This window comes from Myotis yumanensis, unplaced genomic scaffold (genome assembly GCF_028538775.1).
Source record: "Myotis yumanensis isolate MYYU_CA2020_CCGP unplaced genomic scaffold, mMyoYum1.0.hap1 SCAF_2, whole genome shotgun sequence".
In the NCBI taxonomy this organism is placed as follows: Eukaryota; Metazoa; Chordata; class Mammalia; order Chiroptera; family Vespertilionidae; genus Myotis; species Myotis yumanensis.
This window is the reverse complement of record NW_027223753.1, coordinates 37,641,389-37,655,712: the sequence shown is the minus strand read 5'-3', so window position 1 is coordinate 37,655,712 and position 14,324 is coordinate 37,641,389. Positions and strand designations below refer to the sequence as shown.

Here is a 14,324-nt window from a genome sequence, read left to right as displayed (position 1 = left end):
CTCTGTCTCTAGGTGCTGCATCCCCTGCTTGCTGTATTTCAGGGTTCAAACATACTCAGCGTCAGCATTTACCATCCATTTGTATAAGTACAAGTAAATTTTTAAATTGTGATAAAATATACTTAACATAAAATTGGCCGTATTAACCATTTTCAAGTATACAATTCAGTGTACTCTCACAATATTGTAATTTCATATAATCTTCTGTAAAACTAAGGGAATGACCAATAGAAACTGGAATTTATTTAAAGAAAAATGAACAAAATAAGCAAAAAGCATTGTGCATGAAAGTTTCCATTGTAGCATTATCTGTGTTATCCAAATGTTGGAAACAATAGGGATGTTGTTATTTAAGTCACGATGACTCAACTAGCTAGGTCTGTAGCCACTAATTATGAAGCTCTAGAGAAGGGTGGGAAACCTTTTTTCTGCCAAAGGCCATTTGGATATTTATAACATTATTCGAGGGCCATACAAAATTATCAACTTAAAAATTAGCCTGCTATATTTGGTCAAACATTTAATTAACTCACCCTTAATGCCTCGGCTGGGCCAGACCAAATGATTCTGTGGGCGGGCCGGACATTTCCCACCCCTGCTCTAGAGCAAGGTGGAAGACTGATCATCAAAACTTATGCTTGTGCTGTCAGCAACTTTGTTAAAGAGAAGTCTGCAAAGGGCCAGGCTCAGAAGAGAAAATGCAGAAATGACTCGTGGGCTGTGCATCACATTCCCGTTCTAAACTTCCCTTCTTGTGTAGCATTGGCTAATGAAAAACAAAAACAGAAAACAACAGTTAGGGACTTGCAGGTGAGAGCCACTTCAAAATGAGAAAGTTTGGCTTTGTAGGAGATTGACCTATGCCACGCTCTCAGTTTTCTCCTCCCTCCCTGCCTGCCTGCTCTGCTGATGAGGGGCTGTATATCCTGTATAAAAGCATGGTTTCTGGAACCAGGTCACTGGCTTCAAGTTCCAGCCCCACAACTCATTAACTTCTACCTTGTCGGGAAGGTTATTTCATCTCCCTGGGCCTCAGATTCCTTATCAGTGAAATGGAAATATTAATACCTATATTATAGGGCTATTGTATGAATAGAGTTGATATATGTAACGCAATATGTATGTGTGTATATATATATGAAGACATATATGTACACACACATATATGTATATGTGTATATAGAGGTATGCATTTACCTATATATGTGTGCCTCTGTGTAGCCTTTCTTCTTTCTTTCCCTCTACCTTCCATGCCCATTTTCCCTTCTCTTTCCTTCTTCATTGTGGAGTCAGACTTGGATTCAGTCCCAATTCCATTTGTCAAGTGACCTTGGTTAGAGTTTAACTCAGTAAGTGTTATCAGTGAGCTATAGACCCTGCCTTCAAGTAGCTTCGATGGTTAAGCAAAGAGAGACTGGTAAATGCATATTGCTATAAATAGTATGTGTTAATTTCTATGTCTGAGGTAGGTGTAGGTATATTGACAGAAAAGAAGAAGTGAATCACCCTGCCTGAGGGTCTGAGAGCTCAGGAGGGTCTTTATCTGTTCTTACCCTCTTTGGCTGGCATCCCAGTCTCAAGGAGTCATGGGATGTAAAATAGTCATTGCCTCTATCAATGAACAGTTTTCCATTTTATGTAAAGAGTGTAAGTCACACAACCAAGGTCAGATCCTGCTTCCACCACTTATTATTTGACCGTGACCACTTAGCTTCTCTGATCTCATTTCCTTGTCTCCAAAATGAAGATATAAAATATATGAAATAATGTTTACTTATCTGTTAACAATATAAAAATCTAATTATTGGTTATTTATTATTTATCAATCAGTGTTCTAAGTATACCTGTTTGTACTCTTTAATCTTATAAAGTAGTCTGCTATTATTATTCCCACTTTACAGATAAGGAAACTGAGGCAGGATGGTTAAGTAACTTCCACCCAGGGTTACGTAGCTAGAGTGGCATAGCTAGGATTAGAACCCATGGAGTCTGCATCCAGAGCCTGCGCCCTTGACTGTTATACAGTGTTGCCTCTCAATAAAGCACTCAGTGTAATACCTGACACCCAGTGGCTAGCTGTAGCTTTAGTAGTAATTCTTTTCCTCTTCTGTTAGTTATCCAAAAAAAAAGCAGTATGTCAGCAAAGTTACATTTAGCCTAATCAGGGAGTTTCCAATGTGAAAAGCCTCTCTGGTAGCTAACAGTGTTTTGGACAATCACGTGTCTTAACCAGTTGGACTGTAATTGCTAGAGGTGCCTTTGTTCTTGCCAGGAGCGTTGAGTGAATTACCTGCTGATTTTTATGTAGGAAGGGCTGGTGCCACGGGTTTAGCTATGTTTTATGATCCTCCACTCCACAAGAGGGAGAATGAATCCTCCAGGGCGTGCTGCTGCCAGAGGAGGAGAGAGGTAAAGTAATATACTGAACATTGCTGTTCTGAGGAGCCGTGAATAGCTTTTCCACCACAGAGACAGAATTATTTAAAAAGGAAGCGAAACTGGAGAATACTAGTATGTCAAGCAATTCATCAGTGAGCTAGAATTCCCTGTTTCAGAGACAGAAGGAACCCTAAATAGTATGCAGAGCAAGTTAATCTGTACCCAGGGCATGTTAATAAATTTGCTAAAGGAATCAATGTCAGCTCTTGTTATACTAGGACAGATTATGTGTTCTTCCAAGGGAATAGTTGGCTTTTATTTTATTGAAAGGCTCAGTACATTTAAACACTTGTAGTGTGGCCTTCCAAAGTATTTTAGTTGAATAATTCAAGTTTTTAATAACTAATTTAATAATATTAGTTGTTAGTTATTAAATTTAAAAAACCATATGAGAGACTACTGGTCATCATCACGAAGACAAATGCCAAAGATTGATCAATTCTGCCCGGCTGGCGTGGCTCAGTGGTTTGGCGACCTATGAACCAGTAGGTCATGATTCAATTCCCAGTCAGGGCACATGCCCGGGTTGCAGGCTCGATCCCCCAGTAGGGGGCAAGCAGGAGGCAGCCATTCAGTGATTCTCTCTCTCCCTCTCTCTCTGAAATCAATAAAATATATTTTTTAAAAAGATTGATCAATTCAGAACATTTATAGAGCGCTTATTGTGTTTCCGGTGCTGTGCCAGGCTCAGGGTCCATGATGATCCCATGGCCCAGTGAAATAGATTCAAGTATTAGAAAGTAGGTTCAGTAAGGTACTGGAAGTGCTCTGGTAGTACATTGAAGGCTTGTGTCCTGTTATCCTCAGTGTCCATAGCAGCCACAATCATCTATGCCTACGCCTGGCTGGTTCCCTTCGCACTCTGGGGTTTCCTCCTGTGGAGAAACAGCAAAGTTATGAACATCGTTTCCTATTCGTTTTTGGAGATTGTGTGCGTCTATGGGTATTCACTCTTCATTTATATTCCCACAGCAGTAAGTACCACACTTATTCTGAGTGATGTCCTGTTCTTGGTTGAAAATTTAACCGGCTTCATTATTCCTAGCCTAACACTGATATGCCCCTGAAAAATACCCTGGGAATTGCTTGGAACAGACTGACAGATCTCAGAGGGAAGGGGAGTGGGGTGGGGGTGAGGAGAGATTAAGCAAAGAACATATATGCATAACACATGGAAACAGATAATAGTGTAGTGAAGGCCTGGGGTGGGGCATGGGCAAAGGGGGGAAATGGGGGACATCTGTGATACTGTCAACAATAAAAATAAGTTAAAAAAAACACACACCACAAATTAACCCTGTGAATTTAGAAGTTCAACATGAATGGGCACTGGGGAGAAAAGTGCCTTCATGGATCTAAAGCCCTTCTGTGAAAGCTTTCCCCTGAGTCTGCATGCTGGTGGTGTTTCTCTAGGCTGTCCTGAGAAACCAGAAAGGCAGTGGGGGCCAGTGCTGATTGGCTTACGGGCCTTTATAAACATACTAGAGGCCCGGTGCATGAAATTTGTGCACAGGTAGGGTCCTTAGGCCTGGCCAGCGATCAGGGCCAATCAGGTTCCCTGCCTCCCCGCCTCTTCCTTCCATTGCTCCCTCAGCGCCCTGCCACCGCCACTGGTCACCCGCCATGTTTGCACTGCCCCCTGGTGGTCAGTGCACATCATAGTGAATTCCCGGTTTCATGGTTGAACTTCCAAAGGGACACTTTGCATATTAGCCTTTTATATATATAGACTAGAGGCCCGGTGCATGAAATTCGTGCACGGGGCGTGGGTCCCTCAGCCTGGCCTGCACCCTCTCCATTCCGGGTCTTGGGGGATGTCCGACTGCCGGTTTAGGCCCGATCCCACAGGGACCCCACCTGTGCACGAATTTTCGGGGATGTCCGACTGCCGGGGATCGGGCCAAAACCGGCAGTTGGACATCCCTCTCGCAATCCAGGACTGCTGGCTCCTAACCACTCACCTGCCTGCCTGCCTGATTGCCCCTAACCACTCTGCCTGCCTGCCTGCCTGCCTGATCGCCCTTAACTGCTCTCCCCTGCCGGTCTGGTCGCCCCTAACTGCCTCTGCCTCGGCCCCCGCCACTGTGGCTTTGTCCAGAAGGACATCTGAAAGGATGTCCAGAAGATGTCCGGTCTAATTAGCATATTACCCTTTTATTAGTATAGACTAGAGGCCCAGTGAACGAAATTTGTGCACGGGTGGGGTCCCTAGGCCTGGCCGGCGATCAGGGCCAATAAGGGCCTTGCAGCTGCCGGCCAGGGCCTTCCTTCCCTGGCTGCCCACTGCCTGCCAGCCTGGGCCTTCCTTTGTTCCGTGCTGCCCCCTGGTGGTCAGCCCACGTCATAGTGAACGATTGAACTCCCAGTCGAACTCCCGAGGGGACAACTTGCATATTGGGCTTTTATGTATATATAGATATGCCTCTCTGAAGTGCCTCCCAATCCCTCCACCTCTTCTTTCAGATACTGTGGATTATCCCCCAGAAAGCTGTTCGTTGGATTCTAGTCATGATGGCGCTGGGCATCTCAGGCTCTGTCTTGGCAATGACCTTTTGGCCAGCTGTTCGTGAGGATAACCGGCGCGTCGCATTGGCCACAATTGTGACAATTGTGTTGCTTCACACGCTGCTTTCTGTGGGCTGCTTGGTATGGTCTCATTCCTGTTTTTATGGTGTGCTTTATTTATTTGTTTGTTTATTTATTAAATAGACATTCTTAGTATTACATATATTTGCTTTTATATTTTTGTTAATCGGAGGATATTTTTCCATTGGTTTTTAGGGAGAGTGGAAGAGAGAGGGAAAGACAGAAAGAAATATTGATGTGAGAGAAACACATCAATTGGTTGCCTCTTGCACGAGCCCCGACCAGGGTCCAGGCTGGGGAGGAGCCTGCAACCAAGGTATGTGCCCCTGATCCGAATCGAACCCAGGACCCTTTGGTCTGCAGGCCGACGCTCTATCCACTGAGCCAACCGGCTAGGGCTGTGGAGTGCTTTAAATGCAAATACTTAAAGGCCTCAAACTGTTTGACATGGTGGTTCTTTAGAACTGGCCCCATGAAATAAACATTGTGTTAGATAGACTCTCCTGGATTGGAAGAGTAAAGTCATAGGAATTTTTTATCCTTACCCAAGAGTATGTTTTATTGATTTTAGAGAGAGAGGAAGCGGGGGGAGAGAGAGACATGACAGCAATATGAAAGAAACATTAACAGTTTCCTCCCTTACATGCCCTGACCAGTGATCAAACCCACAACCTACGTATGTGCCCTGTCTGGGAATTGAACCCACAACCTTTTGGTGCATGGGACGATGCTCCAGTCAATTGAGCCACCCGGGCAGGGCAAAGTCATGAGGATTTGATTGTAATCTGCAGCTTTACCTGATTTCTAATGTTTTATCAAGACTTGGTGTCTGGCCTGAGGACATAGGGATGGGTGAGTGTCTATAAATAGGACTGGGAGTTCTGCTTTGGATGCCTTTGCTAGTTTCTGCACATAACTAGAAAGAGTTTTGAAATTTAAAGCTTCATAGGTGGAAAGCTTGAGAATGAAGTCCAGTACAGGAAAGGAGAGAGTTATTTTAAAGATGGAAAACATTTAAAACCGTTTTTGAGTTCATGTGTTTAGGTGTCTTTTTAGGGAGAGTGTGTGCTTTTTGAGTCAGACAGGTCCAGGTTGAAGGCCAGCTCTGTCACTCACTGGCTCTGTGAACTTTGAATCTGTAATGTGGGTATAATAGGTCCTGCCTCAGAGGGTTGTTCTGAGGACAAAATAAAATGACATATATAAAGCACAGGACATAGAACTTATCCCATAAATGCCCCTAAATTAGATCCCTTTCCTTTGATCCAAAGGAGACGTGGCTTTGTATCTTTTGTAGACATGGTGCTCAAAAATTGCTGTCCGTGGCCTTAACAAGGCCTGGCGCAGGGTTTGAAAAACCTCCAAGTCCAAGAATGTTAATAAGGTCACTGATGAAGGAAAGGACATGCCCGCGGGGAGTCGTCCACAGAGCCCACATCCAGACCCTTGGTCAGGTTTTGCAGTTGTGGGAGGAAATATTTCTTTGGTACCATTTGATCTTTAATGTTTTTGTGTAGACGACCATGGTCTCATTAAGTGTTTAATAAGATCCCAAAACTCTATCATTGAACAAGTCTCATAAAAAGTGTCCAGTTCTGAAACACAGCCCTGGTTTACACGCACTCTACATGTACCTAAGCTTTAAACCCTTGAGGCAGAGACTGTGGGTTTGGCTCATGACAGAGCCTCCCTGTTCATTTCGGGCACTGGAATCTGTGCTGATCCCCTGAAATGCTGCCGTGATCCTTCTGTTTGCTGAAGAAGAATGCCCTTTGCATGGTAACTGCCTCTCTCTGTAACGCCTTTCACTGGCATCTTCTGTCTCTCTTCTGAATTTTCCCCCAGTATATGCCTGTGGAGAACTTGGTGAAGAGAAAAGGCGTTATTGCCTTGTTTGGTTCTGTAAAGAGTAGAGAGGAGCAGGCAGATTGGATAATAGAGCAGGGAGGTGTGGTTGTGGTTGTAATTACTGTTATTGTTAACCCATTTCATTTGGTACCTGTGGCCAGAATCTCTTACCTCCTATTCCTATTACTCCCTTCTGGGGTGAAGGACACTGAAGTTAGGAATTACTTGCCCAGGAACTTTTTGAAAGAGCACTCTAATGAGGGGAAAAGAGCACGGGACTGGGAGCTGCTTAGCACGCGGAACCGGCAAGTGACTTAACTCTTAGAACCTGTTTCCTCCTTGGTTAGGGAGGTTCCTATTTCCGTGGGCTTTTGTGAGACTCAGTGAAATGGCTGTGATGGGCTCCGACACTGTAACAGTTTCTTCAGATGTAAAGAAGCTATTAAAAAAGCCCTGTGTCATCAGGAACCGCCAGGCTCCACTCCGCTGCTCATCGCTCCTGAGGGCCCCAGTAAGAGCCGTCCACGGTCACGGTGCCTCTCACTGACTTCCTGTTTCTCCTGAACTTCTTACCCTTACATTCCTGGTTGAGAAGTTGGAGGAAAGAGGCAGGAGAAAAGGCACTGCTCAGTTGAGTTCTAAGGGACTTGGAGGAGCAGGGAAGTAATTGCTGGTGAAGGATCCCTTGTTGGAGGGGAGGACAGTTTTCTCCTTAGGGAAGGGAGCCATCCCATGATCAGGTGTGTAGCCAGGGTGCCTGGGGTTTTGTTCTCCACACTGGAGCTTGCTGTCTCCTTTCTCTTCTGGAGGAGGTGTGCAGTGCAAGAGGGCTGAGGCAGGAATGAGGGGACAGGTTCTCGTCCTGTCTGTCACTCCCTGCTCCGGTTATTTCCCCCCTCTGGACCCCCACCTCCTCACTTAGGAAAAGGAGCTGTAGGAAGGACTGAGTGATGCGTGCAACAGGAAAAACAGGACAAGCTGTACAAACGAAGATATCATTGGAAAGGCAGGGAGAGGAACTGTCAGGGGAGCTAGCTGAGCCAAGGGACACTGGCTGAATCAGACAGCTTGGCCTTCTCACTCCTGGGGGAGCACAGATTGGCGCTGTTGCCTTAGTGCAGTGAAGCATGTGACAGCCCCATACCTGCTGAGGTCCCCTCGGTGCTGCACCTGTACACGATGTCTAAGTTGGTACTGGCACACCTGGCAGGGACGCCTAAGGAAGCAGCAGAGCGTGAGCCCTTGGCTAATATGACCGTAGATGTACCAGCCTACGTTTGAGGTGGTTACTGCCAATAGCAGCGGGCCCTGCACCCCAGTATTTGGGGAACTAATGAGTCATAGAATTATAACTTGCCCTTAGAGATCATTTTTTCCAATCCTTTTGTTTTACAGATAAGAAATTGAGGCCTATATGCCACATATATTTTTAGACCAAAAAAAGAGAGAGAGAGAGAGAGAAAGTGCTAAGAAGGTGTTTTTATAACAGGGTACTTTCATACTTTTGTATTATTTGAATTTGTTATAATATGTATTATTTTTAAAATCAGAGGGGGAAAATATAATCCTTTTTTCTTTTAAGAGAGAATTCCTCAGCTTAGTCTATAAAGTTAAATCAAACTATTAAATTGAACAGTATCCAAAATAAATATCTTCAGCTTTTTTTTGTTGTTGTTAATCCTCACCCGAGAATATTTTTCCATTGATTTTTAGAGAGAGTGGAAGGGAGGGGAGAGACAGAGAGGGAAACACATCGATTGTTTGCCTCCCACACGTGCCCTTGACCAGAATCGAACCCAGAACCCTTCAGTCTGTGGGTTGATGCTCTATCCACTGAGGCAAACCGGCTAGGGCTACCTCCAGCTTTTAAAACAAAACAAAACAGGCCATAAGGGGTAGAGTGACTTGTCTGAGTCACAGTGCAAGTTACTAGCAGAGTCCAGTTTAGCACCTGGGCCTCCTGTCTCATTCCATCTGATGAGGTTCCTCCAGTAGTTGGAAGAAAAGCATTGCTCCTGCATCATGCGGGCTGCATGGCCCAGTGCTCCTGCCAGGGAACTGGAGGGCCCAACACTAGCAGCATGGCCCCTGGCTCCCCCTTAAGTTAGGAACTGTTTTCTTGCCTCAGAAAACAGTTGCTGGAAGGGGTTCTGGGAGGAAGACTTTTAAAACTAATAGAATTACCCTGGGAATGTGGTAAACTAGAGGGAGTCTGCAGCTAGGAACTTTTTGAGAGGGACTGTTGTAGAGTTAACTGGGAATCTGTTTGGGAAAGCTCCAGCGTGTCATGTTGGTGCCCCCTTCTGGCCAAGAGAGCAGAGTAGGTGAAATGGTTCTTAACTTGGTCCTTTTTATCTTTTTACCTTCCTGATGCCCTAACTCCTTGATTTATTAACGATTCACCTTTCTTTTGAATATCCAGTGTTCAAGGCTAGTGAGCTTGGTATTTGAGGTTGGTATTTTCCTGGGCTAAAGTTAGGAAGCTGAGACATTGACACAGGTGAGAAGATCCTCCTTAATGTTTTCCCTCTTCCACTTCCTTCTGATTTTTGACAGTTAAATTATAGATGGTGAGTGGAAGCACTTACCAAACCTTTCATTTCCAAGCTGAAGACTTATGAGGCACGGCCTGCCTAGCATTTTCTTTTGAAGGTCTTTGCAGAGAGCCACCTGGTTTAGCAGCAATCTATCGTAGTTCAGTTCACTGAGTATTGATTGTTGACATGGTGCGCCAGCCCTGTGTGAGGGGCTGATGACAGAGACAAGAAGGATACAGTCTTTGGAGAAGACACTTGAGCTTTGGAGTTAGAAAGAGCCACCTTTGAGTCCTGGTTTCACCACATGCACCCGATTGAATGACGGCCCCTCTGAACCTCAGTTTCTTCATCTGTTAAATGAGGAGGATAATAACCTCACAGGGTTGTTATGAAGATTAAGTTATATGTAGTAAATGTTCAATAAATGGTAACGGGATTTTAAAAAGGCACTCACAGTCGAATAAGTGAGAGACAGAAGCAGAGACATTGTAGTTCAGTGTGATGACCAATATGTGACAGGGAAACAGGGGCCATGCGAACCCAGCAGTGCCATTGGCCTGGAGTCTTTAACGCTCTGTTTTGTAACTCCCCTGTGGGTCTTCTTTTTCTGCAGGCATACTTTTTTGATGCACCAGAGGTGGACCATCTTCCAACAACTGCAGTTGTTCCAAACCAAACAGTTGTAGCAGCCAAGTCCAGCTGAAGAGGAAGTAAGAGGTTATATTTTTATCTTCTTGCTGTGTGGTACAGTAAAAAATGGGCAGGTGCATCGGTTCTGTTAGCATAAAACAGAGGGCCAGACCCCTTCATCTTTTTGCAGTTTAATGTGGTGTGTGTGTACATGCATGTCTCTCTTGCTGAAGTCTCCATTTGTGAATCCATGTGATTTGGGAAACGCAAGACCTTAGATTCTTCTAGAAGAAGAGCTCCTGCCTTTTGGTCCCAGCATCCCCTCTACTCCCTACTGCCTTCCCAGCAGCACAATGTAGGTTTGTTCCATTTGGTTACAGTCCTAGTGGGTTTTTTCTAGTTTCCCAGTGATTTCTCAACGTGGGCTCAGACTCTGAGTGTGACCTCTCTTAAATTACTCACTAGAGGCCCGGTGCACAAAATTTGTGCACAGGTAGGATCCCTAGGCCTGGCGGCCAATCAGGGCCAATCAGGGCCTTCCTTCATTCCTCATGGCCCCCTGGAGGTCAGCGCACATCATAGCGAGTGATTGAGCTCCTGCTCTCCGGTCAAACTCCTGAGGGGACACTTTGCATATTAGCCTTTTATATAGAGGTTTCTCCAAGGCTTACAAATTCTCATGCATGGTATGTTCTCTGGGCCTCTGATGATTCCACTGTCAGTGGTTAGCTTAATGGGTTAGAGCAGTGGTCAGCAAACTCATTAGTCAACAGAGCCAAATATCAACAGTACGATTGAAATTTCTTTTGAGAGCCAAATTTTTTTAACTTAAACCATATAGGTAGGTACATTGTTATTTACTTAATTAGGGTACTCCTAAGGCTTAGGAAGAGCCACACTCAAGGGGCCAAAGAACTGCATGTGGCTCTCGAGCTGCAGTATGCTGACCACGGGGTTAGAGTACAGGAAAAATGTCAATTCCTCCATGGCTGTTCTTGCCTCCCTGTTCTGCCTTGTCAGTATTCCAAGGCTTCAGCCATGCTGAACTTCTTGCCATTGCCAGACACATTATGCCTTTGCACAGATGTCTGAAACATTCCTTCCCTTCCAACCTACCTTGTTATCCCATTACACCTGTGTTGTACATCGTAGAACTGAGTCCTGAATGAGCAGAAGTAATCAGTTACTCCTTGTTCTGAAAAGAGTAATCAGCTTCCCATGGCTTTTTTGAAAGTGAAGACACAGGCTGTTCATTGGGCACAGTGATACCATATCACTGAGAACAAGAAAATCTGAGCCCAGCTGGAGAGGGACAGTGGTAACAGGTGCTTGGGTCTCCACCTTGTCAGAATACCAGACATGAAGCTGGTGAGGCCCTGGTGGGCTCTCTCAGCCTGCTCCTGAGCTGAGATTTCAGTTCCTTTCTTATATTTTGGTTATGAAGGCTCCAGACCAAGTGTCCCAGGTGCTGTGAACCTTCAAAGTCAGAAGCTGTATCTGAGAAGAGACTGGCTCTCAGGGCCCGTGCAGGCCTCCCATCCTGATTTACACCGATGTGATACGTCTGGGCTTTGCTCAGATCTATAAACGTGGGTGTCAGTGCCTCCATTTGGGTGTCAAGTCTCCAAATGAGATAGTGATGAACAGTTTCTTTGGAGCCTCCCTGGCAGAAGCATCGATCGCTTTGCCAGTGAGAGGGGCTGTCCAGAGCTCCAGGCACTGCAGATTTATGAGCCGGCTGTGCCCTCTACCGTAATCTCTGGACTCCTAGCTTTCACTGAAAAAGTATGGCTTCTAATCTCGAAAATAACCTTCCTCATGTAAATCTGTGCATTAGAGGGCGTGGCCTGGAATGGATCACTGGGAGAGCATTAACCCCTTTTCTCCATGAAACCTCAGATCACAGGGGAACCTCCCATTACTTGTAATCAGGGAGGCTACCCCTACGTAAGTCATTGAATGTCTGGCTTCCTTCCTTCCTTCCTTTTAAAAAGTCAACTTATCGTCAGAGGCCTGTGCCATTTCTCCTCTGAGCCCAAACCCTGGTAAAGCCTGGAAGCTGCACCTAGGAAGTCTGACTTTGGCTTGAGGGATGGACTATCCGAAGGGCCTCATCCAGATTGGGGCTGCCTTCCCAGGGCGGTGACAAATGGGTCTGTCCAGTGGAGCGCCCCCAGCAGATGACTATGCTGCAGTGCAAGCAGGGCTTTAACAAGAGAAGAGCTAGGACTTCAGGAGACGCCTGTATCATTAAAACCCTCCCGATCTATACACAGGTTTATATGCGGTTATCCTCTCACTCACTCGGGTCAGGAGTGCTTATTTCATAAGCCAAAGCTGCACACCTTCCTTTTTTACCAGGTTTATACACATCAGTTCTTTTATTCTGAAATCAGCTTTCACTCAGTGCTCTAATCCCCTATAACACAGCATCTAAACTGCACAACTTCACACCATGGCTAACACTATTTTCTACCTGTCTCTTAATCTTTCCATACCATGTCTGAAATGTCCCTGCCCAGAGAATCCATTTTCAGTTCCCGGGCTATTTCTTTCTCACTGTTCTTCTTTGTTCCCTTTCTTTGCGGTAAATTGGGGGAACCTGGGGTGGCAAGTAGGTCAACATGATAACTTTTTATTCTTTTTTAAAAACTTAATTTAGTGGAAAATTTTAAACAGAGACAGAAGTAGAGTGAATAGTATATTGACTTTCCATGTACTCATCAACCCACTTTCCATGGTTGTCAACTCTTGGCCAATCTCTTTTCATTCATACACCCACCTCTTTCCCCCATAGTATTTTGAAGTAAATATAAGACATCCTGTTATTTTTTTTAATATATTTTATTGATTTTTTACAGAGAGGAAGGGAGAGAGATAGAGAGTTAGAAACATCGATGAGAGAGAAACATCGATCAGCTGCCTCCTGCACATCTCCTACTGGGGATGTGCCCGCAACCCAGGTACATGCCCTTGACCGGAATCGAACCCGGGACCTTTCAGTCTGCAGGCAGACGCTCTATCCACTGAGCCAAACCGGTTTCAGCACATCTTGTTATTTTATCCATAATACTTAAATTCTGTATCTATAAAAGACCCTCTTTAATAGATTATCATAATATTATTAAAACATTATCATAATACTATGGTCACATTTTAAAAAATTATAACGCCTTAATATCAAATATATTCAGTGTTTAAATTTCATGTTGAAGTTGTTTGATATAGCTCTTAAATGCCTTTAAATTATAGAATCTTACTCCATCTCCCTTTCTCACTTAGCCATTTATTTGAATAGTTTATCCGATGGTTTCTCACTATCTGGATTTTGCTGATTATATCTACTTACTAGTAGTGTTATCTAAAGTGTTGCCCTATCGTCTTTTTTCTGCAGATTGGTGGTTGTATCTAAAGATTTGATCAGATTCAGGGTTTTGGGTGTAGGAGGAAGGGCAAGACTACTTGACAAGTGAAGTTAAATTCTTCTATCCATAAATTCATAATGCCTAATTATCTTTTTCTTTTTGATAATAGTGGCCATTAATAAGCAATGCCTAGATCCATTAATATATTAGGGGCTTCAAAATGGTGATATTTAAATTCTATCTTTCCTTCTTTGTTTACTAGCTGGAATACTTCATTTATAAAACTTCCCTTCATCTACCGTTTGGTTTTCCCGTGATATAGTTTATATAAGAAAAGCAGTCCGGTGGTGGCAGATGTCTTTGGTGTTGAAATTATATCTTTTAAACATAGTAGTATGCTTTTCTACAATTCAGCTCCTTTTTATATGAGGAAGTCTTTATCTTGAAAGTTACTCTTTTTTGCTTGTTTGTTTTTCAGTCCTCTTTTAAGTTTTTTGGAATGTGGTTCTTCTGGACACCAAAGCCAGCAGGAAAATGATGGAATGGCACCAACCCCTAACATCTGAAGCCTAATTACCTATTTAACAAACAAAAATTAAACGTTGTTCAGCACATGTGTCTTTCAGCTCTTCTTTTCACTTGTCTGCTGTCATTGTGACTATGCGCTGATTTGGAATGAAACACAAGGGGATGGGTTATGCATGCTCAGGTGCCTGCCGTTCGCTTCTCAGGGTCAAGTGATGTGCCTCACATTAGATACGCCCTTAATTCCTGACACGGATCCATCCTAACTTATGATGTCTTTTCCCTGAATTGTGTACAGATTTCCTAGGTGATCCTCTTCTCTCCAAATGCTTGCCATCCTAAAGTGGCCAAACAGCGTGAACTTTGGTTGGAATTCATTAGGCGCCTGATACTG

The 14,324-nt window shown here is 44.3% G+C and overlaps 1 protein-coding gene across 4 annotated transcripts in view; it reads left to right on the top strand.

Moving 5' to 3' along the window:
- The window catches only part of YIPF1 (Yip1 domain family member 1), a 28,162-nt gene extending 14,145 nt beyond the window's left edge, over positions 1-14,017 (top strand). For 2 of the 4 annotated variants that reach the window (XM_070405168.1, XM_070405169.1), the window contains exons 7-10: positions 3,247-3,413; positions 4,903-5,085; positions 10,024-10,120; positions 13,884-14,017. In XM_070405168.1, the coding sequence (XP_070261269.1) occupies positions 3,247-3,413; positions 4,903-5,085; positions 10,024-10,113 (440 nt within the window). In that variant the 3' untranslated portion in view covers positions 10,114-10,120; positions 13,884-14,017. Of the gene's footprint in view, positions 1-3,246; positions 3,414-4,902; positions 5,086-10,023; positions 10,128-13,883 lie in introns of all 4 variants that reach the window. The other 2 variants (XM_070405170.1, XM_070405171.1) reach the window with 2 other exon arrangements.
- Positions 14,018-14,324: the final 307 nt, after the last annotated feature.